Source organism: Gymnoscopelus microlampas (assembly GCF_963454915.1).
Source record: "Gymnoscopelus microlampas genome assembly, chromosome: 18".
NCBI classification, from domain to species: domain Eukaryota; kingdom Metazoa; phylum Chordata; class Actinopteri; order Myctophiformes; family Myctophidae; genus Gymnoscopelus; species Gymnoscopelus microlampas.
In genome coordinates, this window is record NC_139955.1 from 31218454 (window position 1) to 31241311 (window position 22858).

The following is a 22858-nucleotide window of genomic DNA, read 5'->3' on the forward strand; positions in this document are numbered from 1 at the left end:
CACTTACACAGAATGAACGGAAGAGGACACTTACACAGAATGAACGGAAGAGGACACTTACCCAGACAGGATGGATAGGACACTTACATATACAAGAGGGATAGCGACCTTCGCGACCTTCGAACCAACACAAGTCTTCTGGCGGAGAGTTGTGCTCCGAGGAGCACTTTTTCTAGTTTATGTTGTGACTGTGAGTAAAGGCTAAGACACTTAAGGGGGAGGGGGGGCTTATTGAAATGCAGTGTTGGAGAATAATGTGTGCATTAAGCACTGACTCCTTTGATCAATAAAGCTTATTTGAAAAGTACATTTTGGCAAAATTATAACACTATAGTTTTGTGAAGGACATCTTTATAAAAGGAAATCTGAATATCAATCAAAAATTTCCTTTTTTTTTTGCTTCATTGAGCATCGGAAAAGAACAAAACAAACAAAACAAACACAACAGGGACCGTCTTGTAATCTTCCAAAAAAAAAAACGGGTCCATATTACATCATGGACAAATAACTTTGGCAACGTCATTCACCTCCAGACTCCTCCGTGCAGTCGGTAATCACATCCCCCTGCTTTGACTGTTAACACAGAGATGGTCTTTAATACCCGCTCACGTTGACGCTCCACCACTACAATCCCTGATGGCAGCAAAGACAATCGCCACACTCTCCCAAGGACATCCCCGACTGGGATATCAATCAAACACAGGGCCAACAAACCCAACAGGTCTCTACGTCAGAGCTGCTGATCCACTGGACACTCCAATTTCTGATTTGGACTGGCCAGCTCCATCTCTGTGGGGCTGCGTCACAGAAGGGACGGGGACATTTTACAACTGCCACCCTTCCAAGGCTAGATCAGACAGAGAGCCAGAATCAGCGTCCCTGTGTCCTCCTGCTGCTCCTTGCTTGTCCTTCTATGGCCATTCTGGGTGAGTTTCAGAAGCCAGCTTTGGACACCAGACCCTTTTTGAGCGCCGGTAATGAAGTTTTGCCCACGTTTCCGGTCTGCAGACTTTGGGACACAGTCATAAAGTTAGGTGTCCAGGGTCTGTAGACAGAGTTTTGAATGTGTTTCGTTTGCAGGAATTTCAGTCCCGGACGTCAGGCCAGGCTGCGGTGCATTTCCGTCCACGTGCAGTTGTGGCGTGCATTGATGGCGATGGTGGTTGTTGGGAGACGAGACGGAGGAGTTGGAGGGCTGTCATAAGCAGGACTCGTGGGACTCTGTGTCGGTCTGCAGACATACCTTCTCCTGTTCCGGGTGTTTCCCGTTGTGAAGCACAGAATACCTGGATGAAAGGCAGCGAGAGAGAGAGAGAGAGAGAGAGAGAGGTTGGTCAAGTGAAGTCAAATGAAACTTTACGTGTGCAGTTAATTTCATACACAGGGAAACTACTGTGCATGCGCACATGTGTGAAATACTGTATTTCAAATACAAACAAAATATGAAACAAGTGGACATTTCTGCACAAATTCAAGAGTAGAGCAAGCACAGGGTTGGTGGCAGAATATGAACCTGTTTTGGGGTAAAAGTGCAAGAGTTGTCAATGGCCATAAGGAAGAGAGGTGTGTGTGTGTGTGTGTGTGTGTGTGTGTGTGTGTGTGTGTGTGTGTGTGTGTGTGTGTCTGCGTGCGTGCGTGCGTGCGTGCGTGCGTGCGTGCGTGCGTGCGTGCGTGCGTGCGTGCGTGCGTGCGTGCGTGCGTGCGTGCGTGCGTGCGTGCGTGCGTGCGTGCGTGCGTGCGTGCGTGAGATATGTGCGTGCGTGCGTGCGTGCGTGCGTGCGTGCGTGCGTGCGTGCGTGCGTGCGTGCGTGCGTGCGTGCGTGCGTGCGTGCGTGCGTGCGTGCGTGCGTGCGTGCGAGAGAGAGAGAGAGAGAGAGAGAGAGAGAGCGAGACAGAGAGAGAGAGAGAGCGAGAGAGAGCGAGAGAGAGAGCAAGGGGGCAGAGATAAAGAGAGGAAAAGGAGAACAAGGTGTACAGATGATTTACTGTACAACTCATGTATAGATTAAATGAACATTTTAGCTTTTTATATCAAGTAAAAGCACCAGGGAAACTAATCTGAAAATAGTAAATACCAGTGATCTGTCTTTGAACAAGCATCTATTTGGTACTAAACCTTGGATTTGATAATGGCTATAAAAACATCTCTACATTACAGTGCTTCAGCTGAGTGTTCAATTAACCTCCTGCAACAGCCACTTGAAAGGCAAAAAAAGGGTCTGCCTATATGTATGAAATACATTAAAATCCAGAGTGCTATCCAGGTCACTTTTTACACTTTCAAGGATTGCATGCCACAATACTTTCTTCAACACAGCCCGGACACAAAATGAAGTCCTCATTACAAGCCCTGATATTGGTCTACTAGTGATGATACTCAAGCATAAAAAGGAGCTTGACCAACACATGAAGAACACATTAAAGCAGCACTATGTAACTTTCCTCTTCTACCCCGGATTTGAACCTGGTTTCCCGCTTAAGTGCTGACATTTTTTACCATTGAGTTAATATTGCTTGCTTGGGGATAAATTGAAACTTGGTCCAAATTCGTGTCAGATCCTGTGTCTAGGTCAGACATGACCTTTGACACGATCTAAATGTCACAATAGAAGGGCATGGAGTCAAAATACAGCCATCCCAATTGTATAAGTTATATCTTATTAACATACTCTACCATACAGATCGGACCAAATTAAATTGTATTCATTAAAAAAAAAGTTACATAGTGAGGCTTTAACTTTTAATACCGTATACTGAAAGTTGTACAATCCTGTTTCTTTCAACCAAGAAACATTGCCATAATTAAATCCTTATTAAAGATATATGAAAACAAATCATTGAGGTTTTTGTTTCCTCCCATCTTGACTACTGTAATTGACTGTTCACCAGCCTGACTTGCTCCTCTGTATCACCACTCTAGTTAGATCAAAATGTGGCGACCAGAATCTTAACACACAACGCCGGTCACACAATACACCAGTACTTGCTGCATTACTTACATTACTTACAACATTACTTATCTGAATTACTGTGCTATCAGGACATATGAGACCACTCATGTCTTCTAACTGTCCAACAATCTAGGCTAAAAACTAAGGGTGTCCAAGCCTTCACAGTAGCCCCTAATCTTTGGAATTGCCCCTGGCAATCATTTTAAAAGCGGTTAAAACACATTTGTTTTGCAAGCACTTTATCTTGTAGCTGTGTTTGCCATCTGCCCAATCTTTTTTTAACTCTTGTTTTGAGAGGCCATAAAATGTACCTTACCTTACTTATACAGGACCAAGACCTCTGGCTAAACATTATATATCTGTTTTTAGTTTTGTATTCTCTTCAAGTGAGAGAAATGATGATAATCTTAAAATGAGGAAACCTTTAGACCAACCTATTCTTGCCCCAATGCACTGCAGTGTTGTAAACTCATAATTCACTTAATCAAAGCCTTCATAGCATTCCCTTGATGAAATAGAGTCATTAATGCATAAAGTACATGTCCGGTTTACTGGAAAAGCTATTGTGCAGCCTTGGCGTGGGAGGGTGATGGAGAGATGCTGTCAAAGCTGACCGCCTTGTGACATCTCTTACGAGACGTAAGTGGCACGTGAATAAGAGATCATAAAAGGCTAATAGCAGAGACAGACAGAGAGACTGTAACCTGACCATATAAAAAGGGCTATTAATGGGATCTGCTTTAGTGGTTTACACTTCAATGTAAAACCTACAGGCCGTGGATGTGGGCAAAAATGACAATATTGTGCATGTACCGAATGTAAAAACACATGTTCTTTCAAATGACTGAATTGAATTCACTTAAATTGCAATTTGCACAAGGTTACAAGGTTTCTACGGCATGATGATTGTGTGGTAAATGCATTTCAGATGTTCAGCTAATTCAATCAGAAAAGCTATTCCATGTTGATGAAACAACATGTGGTGCCAATGGAGGGTGAAAAAACAATAATTCTTTACATGACGTAAAAACCAAAGAGGCATATATGACACTCAGCTAATACGTTAAGTTCAATCATTTAATGTAGCTATATATAATTTAGCTCCGACACATTAACTAATTCAGCCCAGCAATTACAGTATAAGTTGACAAAGAAAATGTAAAAAAACAAACACATGTGACAAAGAGGAATCTTTGAATCCAATGATGTGTAATTTGTGCTAAAAGAATAAACATGTGATGTTACTGCCATTACAAAATGTAACACAGCTATTTTCATGAGCCGTAAAGACCATTTCTTAAAGTATAAAAAAGAAAGCCATTTGGCAGTCATGATACGACATGCTTGTATAGTCTGGCCCTAATTACATTTGAAAGAGGGGAATGCTTGGCTGTGGCATACAGTAGTAGTCCTATGTTTGTGTGTGTGTGTGTGTGTGTGTGTGTGTGTGTGTGTGTGTGTGTGTGTGTGTGTGTGTGTGTGTGGGGGGGGGGGGGGTGTGTGGGTGTGTGTGTGTGTGTGTGTGTGTGTGTGTGTGTGTGTGTGTGTGTGTACACGTGTGTGTGTGTGTGTGTGTGTGTGTGTGTGTGTGTGTGTGTGTGTGTGTGTGTGTGTGTGTGTGTGTGTGTGTGTGTGTGTGTGTGTGTGTGTGTGTGTGTGGCCTCCGAACCGCAACTACAGGTCTGTATACGGACTAAAACCATTAAGAGCTGTTTATGCAAACACCCTGACCAAAGACAATTCCTGCTGACAAATTAACCATGACATTTACCTACGCTCAGAAAGCCTGTAATGGTAAGAGGCTTTTCAAAGGGAAACATGCTACAATTTTTCACCCGAGCAGAACCCAAAATTGCTTACATCTTGTGGTATTTAACCCTGTGCATGTGTGTGTGTGTGTGTGTGTGTGTGTGTGTGTGTGTGTGTGTGTGTGTGTGTGTGTGTGTGTGTGTGTGTGTGTGTGTGTGTGTGTGTGTGTGTGTTTAAAACACAGTATGACTGCCTCTGACCTCTATCCACTGACCTGCTCAACCATTATTCAAATTTATTTGACCTAAATGGGATATTTGGTTCGTGTTCCGAATAGCTTTACCATGAACAGAGTTCATGGTAAAGCTAGTATGTGCTAGTCGAATAAATAAATACTGAAAAGGCCTCAGGGCATATGAAATGAAAATGAAAACTGCTGCAAATGACCAGGCCTGGGGTGGTGAGTTTATCAGTTACAGCTGAGCAGGTTTACAGCTCAAAGAATAAATGAGAATTCCAGCCTGAATGTAGCCTGCTGTGTGTATATTACAGTAAACATATGCATTGCTTAAGCTGCCATTTTGAAATCCAGGCCCGTCTTTTTTTAAATAAACAACATCTTAACAAAACTATGGTGGCCCTTGGGGTCAACAAAACATTTCACAAAACAGAAGAGCATTTCAGGAAATACATTTCACAAACACAGTTGAGAAAACCAAACAGCATTTCAAAAAGATACCTTAAAATAATAATAACCACATGAACCCTAGCATCCCTATTCTGGGCATGTCTAGGTGGTGCTGTTTTACTCTATGTACACGGCAGGGCTGTCAAATAAATAATCACGCCTTCGTCAACTTCGGGGGTAAAATGCGCAACCAATTGTTAAAACATACATTTGATTGGTAGGGGTGGCTACCGCCCAATGTTTTATAGTGTCAATTCAATCAAAGCATTGTGTGCTGATGGTCTTTGATACACCACTGCAGACTGCACAGCCAACGTTAAGTCTGAAACACTTCCGTCACATGACACTAGTGACATCACTGTTGAAACCGTGCATATCTATGATCTTTGTTCTAGCCTTTTCAACCAGCCTGGAGCATACTGTACATGTACAGTCACTGAAAGCTGAATTGTTTCGACAATGAGAGGTGAAAGCTGAACAGGTTCGTTGATCTGGCCAACCAAGTTGAACCAACAACCTCCTGGGTACAAGCCCGCTCCTCGGACCTGGATCATGTCACCGCTGATGTGTTGTATACAGGTTAGCTAAAATGACCCTTGCCATCCTGTACAATTCTGCCCCTCTCTCTCATCCTGTCCTTCATTCCTGACCACATTAAATGGACATCCATCCTCTGCCCCTCTCCATCTGCCAGCAGGCATGTTGGATCAGCTGTTTAAATCCAACAACCATGCACAATAACTGCCTGGCACCAGATCGTATGCCCTGCTCCCATATTATTTAGCCTGTAAAAATAAGTCACTGAATCAACATTGTGTACATTTCACGAATGCCAACACACACCACCACTTAAACTAGCCAATGTAGACCGGGAACCGATATACGTAACTATACTTTTCAATCCGGGAACCCCTTTTGGGGTTGCTGTTGCTATGTACAGTATATAGCAACATTTTAATTTTTTAGAAAATATTTGAAGTTTTTCAGAAAACTTTTTAGAAGGCGCCTTTAGAATCGGCCTCATGTCTGAATGGGCTAGAGTAGACACAAGTACAATTTACAATTTAGGCATTAAGCAGACGCTCTTATCTCGCTCGAGTGACTTCCTGATGCTCACGGTTCCTCATGCTCATACAGAGCTAGGCAAGGCAGCATTCTCTATCAGTGCTCCATCTGCTTGGAATGAGCTCCAGAAGTCGTTAAAAACAGTTATTTGGATCAATTCAGGGCAATGGTTTCCAACACCTTTGTTCAAGATTGTAACAGCTTTGTTTAATTTTTGTTTATCTGTTTTTAGTTTTAAAATGTTGGGTTTTTGAGTGTTTTCTGTCTTCTGATTCATGCATTTGATGTTGCTGTATGTGAATGACTCTGCCTGTTGAGTGTTGTGTTCTGTGTTGTTGTCTCGGCTACATTGAAAATGAGGGCCTGCGCCTCAATTGTATTTCCGAGCATAAATAATGGTTATGATGATGATGATGATGATGATCCAGAGTGACATACGTCAAATGCAGAGACAGTATAGTGCCTCAGTAAACTAGGATCACAGGCCAACTAAAACCTTGCATGAGTCTAAACAATTTATCTTAATTATTTTTGAAATTTCACTAGAGGATAAGCCCCTTGAGATGCAGTTTTCGTAAAATATAAATGTGTTTCATTATTTTGTTGTCGTTACACTGTAGGTGAAAACTGTAAAAAAGCCGATCTACAGGCTCACAACGTATCATGATGGGACGCATAGTGAGCTTGTGGATGGGCTATTTTTGCTATTGAAGATAAGGTGAGACCTTTATTGATCCCGCGGGGGAAATTCAGTTGTCAGAGGCAGCACAGAGCGAGAGAAAGTACTGTAGATACAGCAGGGTAAAAGACATCACAATTTTCTTTACTTTCTTTTTGCACTGCCTAATTGTACGACAAAGTATAAAACAGGGCTTAAGTGGTTAATCAGACTAATCGGTTTTGTTTCTTATAAAAACGATTTTGAATATTTTCTATTTGATTCGTTGATATACTATAAAAAAAAAAACCTGCACACTTCTTAATTAATCGATTAATCTAAAAAGTCAACTAGTGAATAATCACTATGAAAAGAATGGCTAGTTGCAGCCCTAAACAACAGCTTTCTGTGGGGCCTGTTAGTGGTTCAGATGTACTGTAAGCCTCCAGATCTACTACTCCTCTGAACAAATCCTAAAGGGGCCTCCCTGCTATGCTTTGCTGACTGGCTTTATCTAAAGACCAGCAGATTGCACACTCTCTAGGAGTCTCACTTCAATGGATGGCTTTCATTCTGTATGGTTTTCATCTGTTTGTTTGGTGGACTGTTGTAAAAAGGAAAAGAAAAGAAAAACGAAAAATGTATCTTCGTATCATATGTTTGTTTACATTTTGTCCAGTAACTAAAGCCCAGTTCACACCAATGCAACTCCTTGCAACTCTAAACTAAATCAATCTTCTCTCCAGGGACTATTTTCAGCAAGATTTTTCAAATCAGTCCGCACTTTAAAATACAGTAAAACCAGTGATAAGGTGTCTTTGACAAAGAGATGCAATACAATTTAGTGCATTGGGTTACTGAACTGAAGAAAGTGGCAAATCCCTACCAGTTGAGTATCATACTGTACTGAAATGAATGGAAAACAGTACATGAAACAAACCATGGTATGCATTGGAAAAGGGTCAGCGGTAATGGTAATATTACATGGTCCATAATGCCACCTGTCAGTAGCAAGGATGTGTAAAAAGGAGTACTGGGTACAAAAGCAGAGTTCATAAAAAATAAAAGGGGATGAAGGAATACCAAAACAGAACAAGATGTTCTGTTCTGTTTTGTTCTATGCCTTCATCCAGTTCATATTTAACCATTTACAAATGTTCTAACCTATGAGAAAAGGTTCATTCCCTCTTCCACAGAGCTAGAAAAGTTTACAGTTTGGCAATGTCATTATGAGATTACATCATCATCAGCATCATCAGGATAAATTAGACTGCGCAATAACTCAGGTAGAGGATCCAAAACATAATTGCATCATTAAAAAAATAAATAAGTAGAGTTGTAGCCTATTGTTCTGACAGGGCACCAATTCATCACTGGGAATAACTTAATAGTTCAGAGCTGGTAAACAAAAGAGAGAGAGAGAGAGAGAGAGAGAGAGAGAGAGAGAGAGAGAGAGAAGTTACTTTTCCTTTCTTTCTCCCCCATCAGGTTGCCTGAACAGCTGTCAGGGTGCATTGTGGGGGAATTCAGCCAAGGCTACAGAAAGGCAGTCCGTGCAAGGCAAACAGAAGGAGGGAGAAAGAAATAGAGACAGACTGATAGCGAGTTATATTGCTGTACTGTTTGGGATTAGATCGGTCAGTCCACATTAAACATCCCTCCCCTTGCCTCTATGCACGATACAATCTGCAGTTTTTAGCGGTGCCAGCCGCTCCACACTTGACTCTGTCCGTCCGTTATGTCCGTCCGAGCCTGGATGTCCGTTTGAGCACGGGCTTTAAACAGCTATAACTCCAGTTCGCAGCATGCCAGCAAGTCCAAATTTGGTATGTGGACTTACACCACCAATTGGGACGAGCATTGATTGCTGAAGCCCCGCCCCGCCCTATTATAGCGCCACCAGGAGGCCACTGGCTTTAAACAGCGCTTTACACAGCTATAACTCCACTTCGCAGCATGCCAGCAAGTCCCAATTTGGTATGTGGACTTAGACCACCAATAGGGACGAGCATTGATTGCTGAAGCCCCGCCCCACCCTATTATAGCGCCACCAGGAGGCCACTGGCTTTAAACAGCTATAACTCCAGCTTGCAGCATATGCCACCAAGTCCAACTAATACCACCAATAGGGACCAACTGTAATTACATAAGCCCCGCCCCCTCTGTCTTCCCATTGGCTGGGCTTTAAACAGCCATAACTCCAGTTCACAGCATGCTACTGAGTACAAATTTGGTACGTGGACTCAGACCACCAATAGGGACGAACTGAAATGTAGTAAGCCCCGCCCCCTCTGTCTTCCTATTGGCTGGGCTTTAAACAGCCATAAGTCCACTTTGCAGCATGCTACCAAATACACATTTACCACGTGAACTTAGACCACCAATAGGGACAAGCTGTAATTGCTGAAGCCCCGCCCCCTCTGTATTGTCATTGGCTGGGCTACAAACAGCCATAACTCCAGTTTGCAGCATGCCACCAAGTCCAAATTTGGTATGTGGACTTACACCACCAATAGGGACGAGCATTAATTGCTGAAGCCCCGCCCCGCCCTATTATAGCGCCACCAGGAGGCCACTCATCAAAGGCACCGCTTCCTTCACACAGGGTGGGATTTTTTAGCTTAGTTTCAGGCAGACGGCAATGCTTTCCACACTGATGCGGTTCTCATGGTTCATATGAGGCCACCGCTTCGCTTTCTGATTCTGCTATTCTTTATTGCTGGAACTTAAAACTTGGTTCGACGATAAGAGGGCATCAGTCAAGGAAAGCCCTGTGACTTGAATCTGAGCACTGTACACAACACACTCTGACACGCTCCGTATAAAAGGGCAGTGGACCTCCACTATCTCTCTCTCTCTCACTAGAAAATGTCTTGGGTTGGGAAGAGACAGATGGAGTTTTTAATGATAAGCTATCCACCCCAACAACAACAAAAATAAGTGTTTTCACTCCCATGTGGTGACCACAAAGGATGATATATTCATTAGCATACATAAAATAGGGATACCAGGTTCAAAGTGTTTAAGAGAGACAATCAGTAAGTCAATGTGTAATTTACCGTACAGTAAACAGTAACAGTACACTGAAATAACAGTATTTTGTAAAATTGATACTAAAGTGTGGATGTGAATTATCTTTGTTGTCATTGTTATCTTTACTGTACTTTAGAACTGAGCTCTACCAGATGGAGGACATGGATGTCTTCTCTCTGCCCAGCAGGAGAGGGAACTAGTAGAAACGTTTATACAAATAAAATAAATACAGCAACAGATTCTAACCTATAATGGAATCTTCCAAAACATCAGCCTAACAATTGGGTGAAATGAGAAAAAGCACCAAATCACAATGAAACAAATTTACTCACTTTGAGGGTGACTATATTCAGGTATGCGTATAGCAATAAAGAACAAGAGCACCCAAAGAAAGGACTGGAACACTCAATTTGCTTCACGGCAAAAGCCTTTTGACTCTGAAGAAGACGTGTGTTGAAAATGAATCTAACTAAAAGCATGTCTGTTTGCACCTTATTAAATCCTTGAAGCAAATCGAATGCTCCAGTCCTTTGTTTGAGCTCAGTTGTTCTGAAGTGGCACATAGAACATTTTAAAATGATTTAAGATAAGAAGGATCTGTGGACAGTGGACATAACGTTGTTGTGATTGTACTAGAATTTGTGTCTGCAGACGTGCACGCGCTCAAGAGCAAGAGCAACACGGGCTGCAATCAATACAAGGTACAATCTAATGACCTTCTTCTAGACAACTGAAGGATTCATGAGAAGATATCTACTGTCCTAATTAACTCTACCTAGTGGCATTATTTCTGTTCATTCCTGCGTTCTCAGATCCTCAGATGCTAATAAATTCCATCAGCAAAGCTTCGAGAAGTCTTTTTCTATTCAGGTTTTTATTCTGTTGTGTTTGTATTCCATTTAAGACAATTTCAAGTCCTGATATGATACAGTGTGTAGTAGTGATGCGCGGGTTGACCCGTAACCCGCGGGACCCGCGGGTCAACCCGCGGCGCGGGTGGGTCGAGTCAGAATTTCGGAGAAAATTATGCGGGCTGCGGGTGAGCGGGTCACGCGCTCTCACACGCAAAAAAAATAAAAATAAGAACATGCTCTTGTTTTGTCTTTATTCCTAATAAGAATAAGAATAATAACAATAAGTTTGAATACACTTGGGGATTATTTTCTAACCATGATTTTACAGAATAAAAAAAAAATCGTGGGTCGCGGGGCGGGTTGAGCCGTAGATTTATATATGGGTTCGCGGGGCGGGTTGAGGCGGGTTGGGTTCCGTCGCGGGGCGTCGCGGGGCGGGTCATGAAAAAACCCGACCCGCGCATCACTAGTGGGTAGTGACGTCTCCTCTCGGCATCTCCTCAAACAGAGCATAGGTTATATACCGCATTACTTTTCTCGCATGCACAGTCAGTGCACTTGTGGCACACAAAGCATGCGCAGACATAAAATCTGGGACGCACCCGGACGTCCCCGCGGACATGAGAAATAACCATGTTATTATTATACAGTAAAATATTGGTCTATTTTTATCTTGGTAATGCTCATGTGTTTTATATTTCAGCGCATGATGGACATTGATGCCGGAGCAGAGCAGCATGAGATCACATACATGGATGAAGCAGGATTTAATCTCTGCACGCGCCGGCGTCGGGGCTGGAATGCATTTGGGCAAAGTGCCACTGTTGATGTTCCAGCACAGCGTGGAGCCAACCTCTCAAAGTGTGCTGCCAGTTCCTGCAATGGAGTTGAGGCTCGTGAGCTTTCTACTGGGAGCACCCAACTCCATAGCCCTCATACATTTTCTGGATGGGCTGGGGGGGGGATGCTCAGATGGTGTTCATCATTCTCTGAGACAATGTAAACTTCCATTGTGCATTGGATGTGCAAGACTGATTTACAGCCCATCCAAAGTTCCAATTAAAATTCCTTCCATCTTGTTCCCCTTTCTGAACCCCATCAACCCCATTCTTTGGGGGGGGGGGGGGCTTTTTATGCCTTTATTGATAGGACAGTATTTTGACAGGAAATGCGTACAGATGGGGAGTGACATCAAGGCCGCGAAGGCCGTCGGGATCGGGACTCGAACCCGCGATGAGCTGTCAGGCTACATTGAGCCTAGGTGCCCGGGACGCTACGCAAGCCGTCCGGGCAATAACCACATTTCTGACCAAAAAGGTATAGGCTGAAGCCATAGCTTATTACGACTACCCTTTTACAAAACAAATCGAAAGAAAAAATGAACAAAAAACTAAGGTGGTTCACTCTGGCCTGTGTGATTAGGATACATTTTTCTCCCCCCCCCCACACACTCTCCTTTTGTCTTTTCTCATCCCTCATCTATCCTACATTCCCTCTGCTCTGCTTTCCCCCACTGCCATCTCCTGTGTTGTCATTACTCTGATTCAGTTAGTGGGTGGGTGGGTGGCCATGAACTGTAAAATGTCATATGATATGTTACACGGATGCTTTGCCATGGGTGGAGGGTGGAGAGAGATACAGAGAGTGAGAGAGAGAGACTGAGAAAGAAAGCAGAAAAGATAGAGGGAGGAAAGGAGAGAATGAGAGGTGGTTGCAACTCCTATCAGTGGGCGATGTCCATGCATGTGACATATAAGAAGCACGTACTGTACAGTAACCCACAGGAAGACACACACACACACACACACACACACACACACACACACACACACACACACACACACACACACACACACACACACACACACACACACACACACACACACACACACACACACACACACACACACACACACACACACACACAGTACAATCATGGCCGGCACCACAAGGGGGTGTGGGGGGGCAAAGTCCCCTCAATCGGACCGTCCTACCCCCTCAGTCAAGACGGATATGAAAAAAGAAAAAAAAAAATTATATATATATACAATAATATACAATAATATCAATGGAGCGCTGTTTTAAAATGCATATTCAGAAATGGATGAAAAAAAGGACAGAATCTGTTGCAAGTGCAACCACCTCTGTTCCTGGGCCCGCAACTAGCTCTGTGAGCATGGACGATAACAACAACAACGCAAGCACAATCCAGTCGTGAGAACGTAGCGTGACTGATAGACAGACAGACATGACAAGGATTTTAGCTGCTGCTCGGGTTGAAAATAGCCACCATCACTCCACGACACTGTAACTTAAGACACCTAACTTAATATTGTGAGGGCAAATAGATAGCCTACATTAAAAAAAGATTTTCTTTTTACGCAATTTTTCATAACAAGTGCAATGTTTTTTACCTTATATTTTGTGCTATTTTTTACCACAACGCCCAATTGTGTGTGTGTGTGTGTGTGTGTGTGTGTGTGTGTGTGTGTGTGTGTGTGTGTGTGTGTGTGTGTGTGTGTGTGTGTGTGTGTGTGTGTGTGTGTGTGTGTGTGTGTGTGTGTGTGTGTGTGTGTGTGTGTGTGTTGACAGAGGGAACAGTGTGATCCAGGCTCTCTGTAGATCAGAGGTTTGATTATTTCTGCCTGACTGGCGGCTGTAACGCACTGTTCCTCCTCTAATTGTTTTCATGACTGGAATGACGAGTGTGTGTGTGTGTGTGTGTGTGTGTGTGTGTGTGTGTGTGTCAGCCTCATTGCAACATCCTGGCTTGAGCGGGGCTCATGACCTTTTCCTCTCTCCTCTCCAGGATTTAACGAAGTAGAAATATGAAGCAAAAATCTAAAGAAAAGAACAATCATATTTTAGGACATGCACTTTTGTACTGCTGCACCTTTTGTTCATCATTTGTACGGCTAAAAAGTCAATGTGACCTTTTTTTCAGGACATCACAGAAGACTGAAACACCACAGGACAGCACAGCAGACTGAAACGCCACAGGACACAGAAGACTGCATAATGTTGCAGCCTGCAGGCATTCACTGGAATTAAGAATCAAGCAAAGATTATTAGTGACATTAGTAAGGATTAAAAGCTGCCACCCCTCACACAGCCTTTAATCCTCTTTAATTTCACAAATCATTTTTGCTTATTGACTCGTTTGAAAATACACTTTTTTAATATCTAGCTGAAGCTCTTGACCCGAGAGCTCTTGTAGCCTATGTGTCATACTTTGCTATACTACCTAGGTCAGATTTCGGTTATCTAAGTATACATTAGTCATTAGTAATGAGTCAGCTATTAGGGGTACAGAGGTGTCTTGCTCAAGGACATGTTAACAGGGCGTACACAGTAGCTGTTGATGACACTTACAGGGTAGCTGAGTTATACATGTATGTTCCACTTCCACTTTGACATGGAGTGAGTTCAGAATCAGAATCTTTTTTAAATGTCACATCACAATCTTATAGGTGTAAAGCATGCAGTGGGTGAAATATTTGTTTTCGTGCTCCATCGTTTTGTAGTATTCCGTGAGAAGAGAGAGCATAGAGGTAGAGTGACGGCAAAGGGAAGATATGGAAAACAGGCTAAATAGAACAGATATATCGTTGCTGTTGGAAAGAAACCAGCTAACTCAGTTTTTGAACCTTTTCATTTTTTTGGGGCGGTGTAACCGGCCCCTATAAGTGAGGTTTGGACACTGACCAATCCTGCACCGTGATTGGCCAATAGTCTACAACGCAGTCTACAACCCTAACCCTTCCACAGTCAATACAAATCAATACTTTTGCAAAGTCAGCCAATCACATTACAGCTAGTGTCATCACCACTAGCTGTAATGCGATTGTCTGACTTTGCAAATTCAGGACTGTGATTGGCTAGCGAAACACATGACACATGTGCAGCCCTATGAATAGCAGTATGGACTTAAAAAAAACACTTATTTTTTATAAATCAGTGCTATTGAACACCCTTTACATCTGTGTGTTGGTTAAAAATATTTAACCAATGAAAAGTATTCAAAAGCGCTTCTGACAAAACCAGCTAACTCTATTGGATCCTCAAACTTTCTGCTAATCCAGCTAACTCAACCAAAGGGGGGTGGAGTTAGTTGGTTTTGCTAACTTTAGGCTCCACACCCTTTTGACCTCCAACCTCATCGTGAGCTTGGAGGTCCATTCAGCTGTTCTTATCAATGATGAACAAAACCTCCTAACTTTTTGTTTTGTTTTTTCATTTCCTGAAAAATGAACATTTTGGAGTTAGCTGGTTTCTGCACGACAGCAGAGATATGTGAAACATGATATTTAGGACGTTAGCATCACAAGTTTCAAGTATGATTTATCATGCATTCCATGCCATACATCCTTGTGCAGTTGCATGTTGTGCTGGGCTTGTAAGATGCTGTTGTAAAACAGTAAACCAGCTGCTGTTGTTTGTTTTTCATTTGTCTGGTCTAGTTTCTAACCACTATGGTTTTTATTTTGTTTTTGTTCAAATATTGTAGCATCCCGTGTGTTTAGTGGTCTGGACAGGGAAGCAACTTGTCAGCATGCCACAGGGCACACACACTTTTTTATAGTTGTGTTGTTATTTATTTCTATATTTATTTATTTCCTTTTTTTGTGCCAACACCATGAGTGATGTGGATTTTTACAGGGAGTACCCCCTCCCTTCAGTGCTCCATGGTGAGTGAGTTGGTAAGAGACGCAGTTGGTGTTGCGAATAAAACACTCTTCCTATTGAAATCATTGTCAAGATTGCACTTCACATCTGAAACCCTTCTGTCATTACATTGTGTCAGAAGGGCTATGACAGATCTGGACAAGATTGAGGAAAACACAGCTACGCTCCAGCGTCTTGGCCAGTTTCTCAGGGAAAAGGACTGACAGAGAGCGAGTCACCAATGAGCAGACACTCACCACCGGGCTACGGTACCGGATTATACGAACAAAGATGGCAGCCTCTCCTACTATAGCCAGAAGACACCGGTGCAGCCCAAGTGTAATGGCAAGAGAAGTCTACAGGCAGTGACGATTCTACTTTGGACATTCCACACTGTGGAACCCCACCTTCTGCCAGAGAAACACTGAAAGTGCATTCTTCCACCTCAGCGTTTACTGGCCTTGCCCCGGCCTCACTGCTCAGTTTCGAGGTGTCATTGCTGCCGGTAGTGCCAGGGATCCGTAAAAGCCACCACTTTCTGCTGCTTGGTCACACCGGCAGTGCGCCCCCTAGAGGAGGTGCTTAGTTGCCTTGGTACAATGAAGCTTGTCACCATCTACCGCGTGCATGGTTGAAACAGCAGCTCAACTCATTGGTTGTTGTCATTGGAAGGACAGGCGCTACAGGTGTTGATGATCCTCAGACCAGAGGAGTCGATGAGCTATACTATTCCTTAGAAGAGCATAAGAGTCTAAGCCTCGTTCCGCCTTCCCACATCATATCCAGGTGCAGTCGGCACTACAAGCCTTTGTTCAGGGACACTGTCGCGATTGTCTTCCAGAGCATATCCACATGGCCAGCCCACATAAATTCCACAATGCCCTTAATGAAGCAGAACATGTAGAGCCCATACTTTGTTTTACCTCTGTCATATCAAACAAGCTGAGTGGGGAATGATGACGTACAGTGAAGAGCACGTTTCCAGTCTCCACGGCAGTCACAAGAGACGCGGAAAAGAGGAAAGGCCAACACTACCGGTCCAGCTGCTACCAGTGTGGAAAGTGCGTAATTCCCCGGCTCTAAAGCCCTTGAGCCCTCCCACTTTGCTGCCGTTAAAACTACAGGAGGACAGCCCAATGAGGGAACTGCTGTCCCATATCTCCTTTCCTTCCCACTGATTGACACCAAGTACCAGGGCCTTATCGAAATGGCGGCTTCCCATTTCTTGGTCCACCGAGTAACCCTGCCTGACGCTCATGACGCACTGTCTCCTCTGCGGTCATCCACAATGATGCGGATATGGAGTGTGTAACTGGGGAGTGAGCACAGATGCAAGGCCAACGACTGCTCCAAATTATGGTGGCCAATAAAAGACTGCGCCACAAGTTCTGGCTGGCCAACATCCACATGTTGCATCGTCGGGTTGGACGATGGGGAGCTGTTGTGAGTATACCGCCTGCCTCCATATGGGCTCTGTGATAATAGTGACTTCCCAGCATGGCTCCAGGCACACACATGGTTTTATTGTTGTTTTATTAAGTTGTTATTTGCTGTGTGAATGCATTGGGGGCGTTGCTATATTTATTTTGTAGGTGTTTTTGTGCAAACACAAGCCATAGGGTGTGTACAGGGAGCACCCCCTTCCCCCCTTTCAGTGCTCCTTGGTGCATAAGATAGTTAGAGAATAGAGACACAGTTGGTGTTGCGAATAAAAGTGTTCCTAGAGAAAGGCATGACTTCTCCTTCAGATCTAAAAGCCACCGGTCGTTACAACAATCACAATCTGTCTTGTCTGCTTGCAAAGCATTTTGAACCTATTGATAACTTTTGACATTTCGATCCCCAACAGTTTATTTGAGTTTCAGTAGCACAATGGACACTATAGCAGCATCAGAAAGAAGGCTCACAATTCCACAAAAATACAAGACAAGAAATCCCTAAATATAGGCAGAATGATCAAGGAACCATGAGAAACGGCCATCTACCAGCTCAGAGGCTGGACATAATAACACACGTTTTCCCTTCCCTCCAGCAGAGAGAGAGAGAGAGGGAGAGAGCGCTGAGCGCATGTGAGAGAGCGAGAGAGAGAGAGAGAGAGAGAGAGAGAGAGAGAGAGAGAGAGAGAGAGAGCGCATGCGAGAGAGAGAGAGAGAGATTTATTTTCTTATACGGTTAGAGCATGTTACTCCTTTTTTAGTTTAATATTTGAATTACAGTTTTAATCCATGTTTTGTATTTGTAATTAGAAGTGTAATTTGGACCCCAATGACTGACATGATAGACATGAGACTCCTTTTGAAGAAAAGCAAAACAACACAAAAGCAAAACACAAACAAGCAACAAAATATGAAACATAACATTGTCTTGAACTACAGTGTGTGTGCATGGGAGTGTGTTTACGTGTGTGTGTGTGTGTGTGTGTGTGTGTGTGTGTGTGTGTGTGTGTGTGTGTGTGTGTGTGTGTGTGTGTGTGTGTGTGTATGGGCGTGTGTGCGTGCCTGTCTGTGTGTGCGTGTCAAGATGGGATTTCTGAATATTTAATCATGATCAATCTGCTACATGAAAGGGTTTCTACGGATCGAAAGTCAAAGTCAAACACATTTCAAACTTTTGATGTGCTGCTAAAGCAATGGGTTATTAAAATATTTTCTGTTCAAACCCTGTTTTTGTGAGGAACATAGGCCTAGATCTTTTTGGGCCTTTGTCCAAAAAGTCTGTCTGGGATGACTTTGTGGTGAGAAATGTCCAACTCAAAGCTAAATGGAAAATTCTCTCAGGAGCAGAGTCGTGTCGTCCACCTGGGAGGGGAAGGGGAAAAACTGCACTTCCTTGTTTTTCTCATGCGAAGAGGAACATGTCTTCATAATTGTGTGATGCTCGGAGACAGGATAAAATAAACAGCGCTCAATCAACAGACTCCGAGGTAATCACAAATCAAACCTCAGAGAGCAATAGACAGCATGTGAGAGACAGAGAGAGTTGTCTCTGTATGAATGTCTACGGTATGTGCCCATGACTTTGTGCAGATCTTCCTCAGACAAAGAGAACGATGGCAAGTTTACTGTACATGTGTGTGTGTGTGTGTGTGTGTGTGTGTGTGTGTGTGTGTGTGTGTGTGTGTGTGTGTGTGTGTGTGTGTGTGTGTGTGTGTGTGTGTGTGTGTGTGCTCGTGTGTGCGTGCTCGCGTGTGTGGGTGGGTGCGTGTGTGCTTGTATGTGTGTCCAAGAGATGGAGAAGAGAGAGCGAGCTGGATGAGAAGGAATGAGAGTTTTAAATTTGACTATATACAAGTTCATCCACAACGGATAAAGCGTGAGACAGAGAATGATCAAACAAAAACAAATTGTTAATGCTTCATGAGGTTGAGGACTCCGCTGCTCCCAAAACAATTGTTTTTCCCATCACTCTGTTCCCCCATGTCTCCTTCTCCAAGACTCAATAGGGCCATGTATGATGGTAATCATTACAGGCCATTATATTGCAGCTCGTACAGTTTTATTGAAGGCCCTACAGTAAGTAGGTTATACGGCAAGCCGTATAATGCCACTACGCTCACTTAGCTTAGATTTATTCTGACATCCACATCGCTTACGAATGATAGGTGGTTCTGAACACAGCCTTGTGATTGGCTGAGATGTGATTCTACCATGACATGATTGGCTATATTGTACATTTTGAATGTCCGTTGATTTAAACTTTTGCTCATTTATGAGCGGAATGAAAATGTATGCCATTGCACACTAAACAACCAAGCCTTAACTGCATTATGAGACCAGCAGTTGAATTATCGCCTCTTTGATTAATTGAATTAATTTGTCACTGTGAAATGTGTCATCAGGGCATTTCATATAAGAGCAGTGATAACGGGATAGCTAAAGGTTATAAGGTGGCTGATGGGGAACGGAATGGAATGAGCCACCTGTGTGTACACGCTTGAGGCTATATCAGTTTGTATACAGTATGTATAACAATTACAAAAGCTTAGTTATTTTAAAAGCTTACTTAAATGTTACACTTCAGGCATTCAGCAGCTTATGGTCTCATACAGGGCTTCCTATGTTCGTCAAACTCTTGTATACACAAAATCTCAAAGATAAAATAAACTAACATTTTGTTTGATGTGCATCCATTGAGAGTTGAGAGTCTGGTTGTCGTTTGTCGGTGCAATGCAGGGATTTAATGATACATTTATGGGCAGGTATAAACCCCAATGTTGGTTCTTTATTCAAATAAAATGTTTTTTAGCAAATTTAGCATATTACACTATTCTCTCTTTGTATGTATTGAGTGCGTGAGCGCGCGTGTTCGTGTTCATACAGTATGTGGACCAGATGCATCAATATTGTTTACAGGGCTGGCTATCTTTCATCTTGACAGAGCTTACACAGGTGGACATGTTACAATGTTGAGTGTGTGTGTGTGTGTGTGTGTGTGTGTGTGTGTGTGTGTGTGTGTGTGTGTGTGTGTGTGTGTGTGTGTGTGTGTGTGTGTGTGTGTGTGTGTGTGTGTGTGTGTGTGTGTGTGTGTGTGTGTGTGTGTATATGAGGGAAACATACAGAGAGACAGTTGAATCGATTTTACTGTTTACCCCTTCAGGGGCGATATGTAAGAAAAATGACTGTCCAGGAATTATAAAGTGGAGAAAGACAGAGACGGGAGAAAAAGAAAAAGAAAAGACACACACACGGTGAGAAGCCAATAACATAATAAAGAATCATTCCAATAAATAAATAACAAAACGAGAGAGACAAAGAAAACATCAAAGAACAGAAATAGAGAACGATGAAAAGATAAATACAGTAGATCGATAGCTCAAGAGAGAGAGAGAGAGAGAGAGAGAGAGAGAGAGAGAGAGAGAGAGAGAGAGAGAGAGAGAGAGAGAGAGAGAGAGAGAGAGAGAGAGAGAGACACAGACAGACAGACAGACAGACAGACAGACAGACAGACAGAGAGACCTAGTCAAATTACTGAGATGGAAAGTGCACGCATGTAATGTAAACGCCAATTTGGGTTCATTTGATTTCAGTAGAAGAGACTAATGTGGTTACATATTGAACAGCTCTCTAGTCTAGACTACCAAACCAATGATGTATCTGTTCCTAATCCGTTGTAGCAATTTAGACTGCCTAGTAAATACATGTTGGCCCCTCGAAAGTGTAGTGGTTAAGAGCAAAACACCTTGAAGCATAGGTGTCCCTGCTAGCCTATAGGTTAAAGTTCTGTGGACTCTATATGAACTTAATCTTAGTCACAAACAAACAAACAAGAGGGTGGAATGACTTCTCTCATTATGTCATATTATTACACCTCTATTATATATTATTACACTACCTCTATATCAATTCTTTAGTTACAGTCATCTAAAAAAAGCATGGTTCAATAACTCAAACACGAGATCATAAAAATACAAAAGATATTGCTAATAGCCACTCACAACAATAAAAGGCACCATGCGTGATCAGAGAAAATGAAAAACATGCCACAATGATTGTTTTTAGCTACGAAAGGGCTCCTCAAAATAGTTAGTGAATTGTTCATTGAAAATCCAGGCCTTCAGGCCTAGTAGAACTCTTCCAAAATACAGCAACGGCAAGAAGGAATGCTAGAGATAATTGAGGGACAAACACACACAAAAACTCATATAAACCGCACATGCTGTACACATGCACACGCAAGTACACACACACTCAGGTACTATACGTGCACCCATTCGCACGCATGCACACAAACACACACACACACACACACACACACACACACACACACACACACACACACACACACACACGTCAATTCATTACTTCATTTTAAGCAGTCAAAACAAATTCTGAGAAATTCTATCCATTTAGTCTTAAAAAGCTCTGTTAACAATGTACTGTACACTTACATGAAGATTTCAGATTAAAGATTAAAGGCAGCTATTTTCTCTACAAGTTGTTCACAAATCAGTAAATAAATATTTGATCACAAAATTTTAAACAGGTAGTACGATCTGAGCAGTCAAACACATTCTGTAAACTGAGGCCCTAGACATGTTCATCCATACCATCATAAAAAACTCTTGGTTCTACGTGTTTGAATTTAAAGAATAAAATTAGTGCTGTCAAACCATTACATTTTTTAATCAAGATTAATCGCATGGTTTTTAATCGCAAGTTAATCGCGCGATTAATCACAAATAAGTCATCAGTTTTGTATCTGTTCACAATGTACCTCAGAGAGATATTTTTCAAGTCTTATATATATATATATATATATACATATTAAAGATACTGTGTATACAAGAGTTCTAATTCCTCTCATTTAAATCCTCTCTTACACAGTAAACTTCCTATGGTTTATTTTTTCTAGAACCAACCCCTGCAGCGGCATCAGTAGTCTCTGTTTCAAGGTTATTATAGTTCTGAAAACTAAAGAAATAACTAAGAATTGGAGAAAAACATTTTTAGTTAACTGAAATAATACAAAGCAAGTCCTTTGCACACCTACGAAGGCGACAGGTGCGTAGGAGAAGACCAAACGAGGGCCCCAACGTACTGAAAGAAAAAACCCAAATGCAATTAAAAAAGTTTTAATGGGAATAAAAGATCCTAAAAGATAACCTGATGAAGTTCTAACAGACCGAAACGTTGTTATTCCCATTAAAACATTTTAATTGCATTTGAAGAGTGTGCAGGAGTTTTATCTTTTAGTTAACTGAAATAAAAATACGATTTTAGGCTTTGCAAAAGAAAAACGATGACTAACTGAAACTGTATTGTGTTAACAAAACTAAAACTAACCAAAATTATTGAGAAAATGTCCTTAGTGTTAGTCTTTGTCAATATCCAATATTTCAAAAAAACAACAATAACTATATTAACCTTGGTCTGTTGCTTTGCAACAAATTCATTTCCTTCATCCCCCATCTTCACGCGTCTTTGGAGGCTGGTAAGCTGAATGCACATGGCAGTACCATTCAAAGAGCTATGACAACCAGCATGAACTTATAGCTCTGGAAATGGCGCTGCCCTCTGCAACAAGAGTCTGTCTGCTGGTGTGCGATGCTGGTGACTGGAGGAAAAAACTGGTGCATGCATACTGGTGGAATAAATAGACAAAATCACACGCATGCACGCAAGCTCACTTGCGCCCACACACCCACCCACCCACCCACACACACACACACACAAACACACACAAACACAGCAAATTG

The 22858-nt window shown here is 42.5% G+C and overlaps 1 protein-coding gene across 1 annotated transcript in view; it reads right to left on the reverse strand.

The window, feature by feature from the left end:
• Window positions 1-400: 400 nt before the first annotated feature.
• Window positions 401-22858, reverse strand: part of htr4 (5-hydroxytryptamine receptor 4) — a 175233-nt gene continuing 152775 nt past the window's right edge. Inside the window, exon 9 of the mRNA XM_084041117.1 lies at window positions 401-1286. Within this exon, the coding sequence (XP_083897243.1) occupies window positions 1086-1286 (201 nt within the window). The 3' untranslated portion in view covers window positions 401-1085. The remainder of the gene's footprint in view (window positions 1287-22858) is intronic.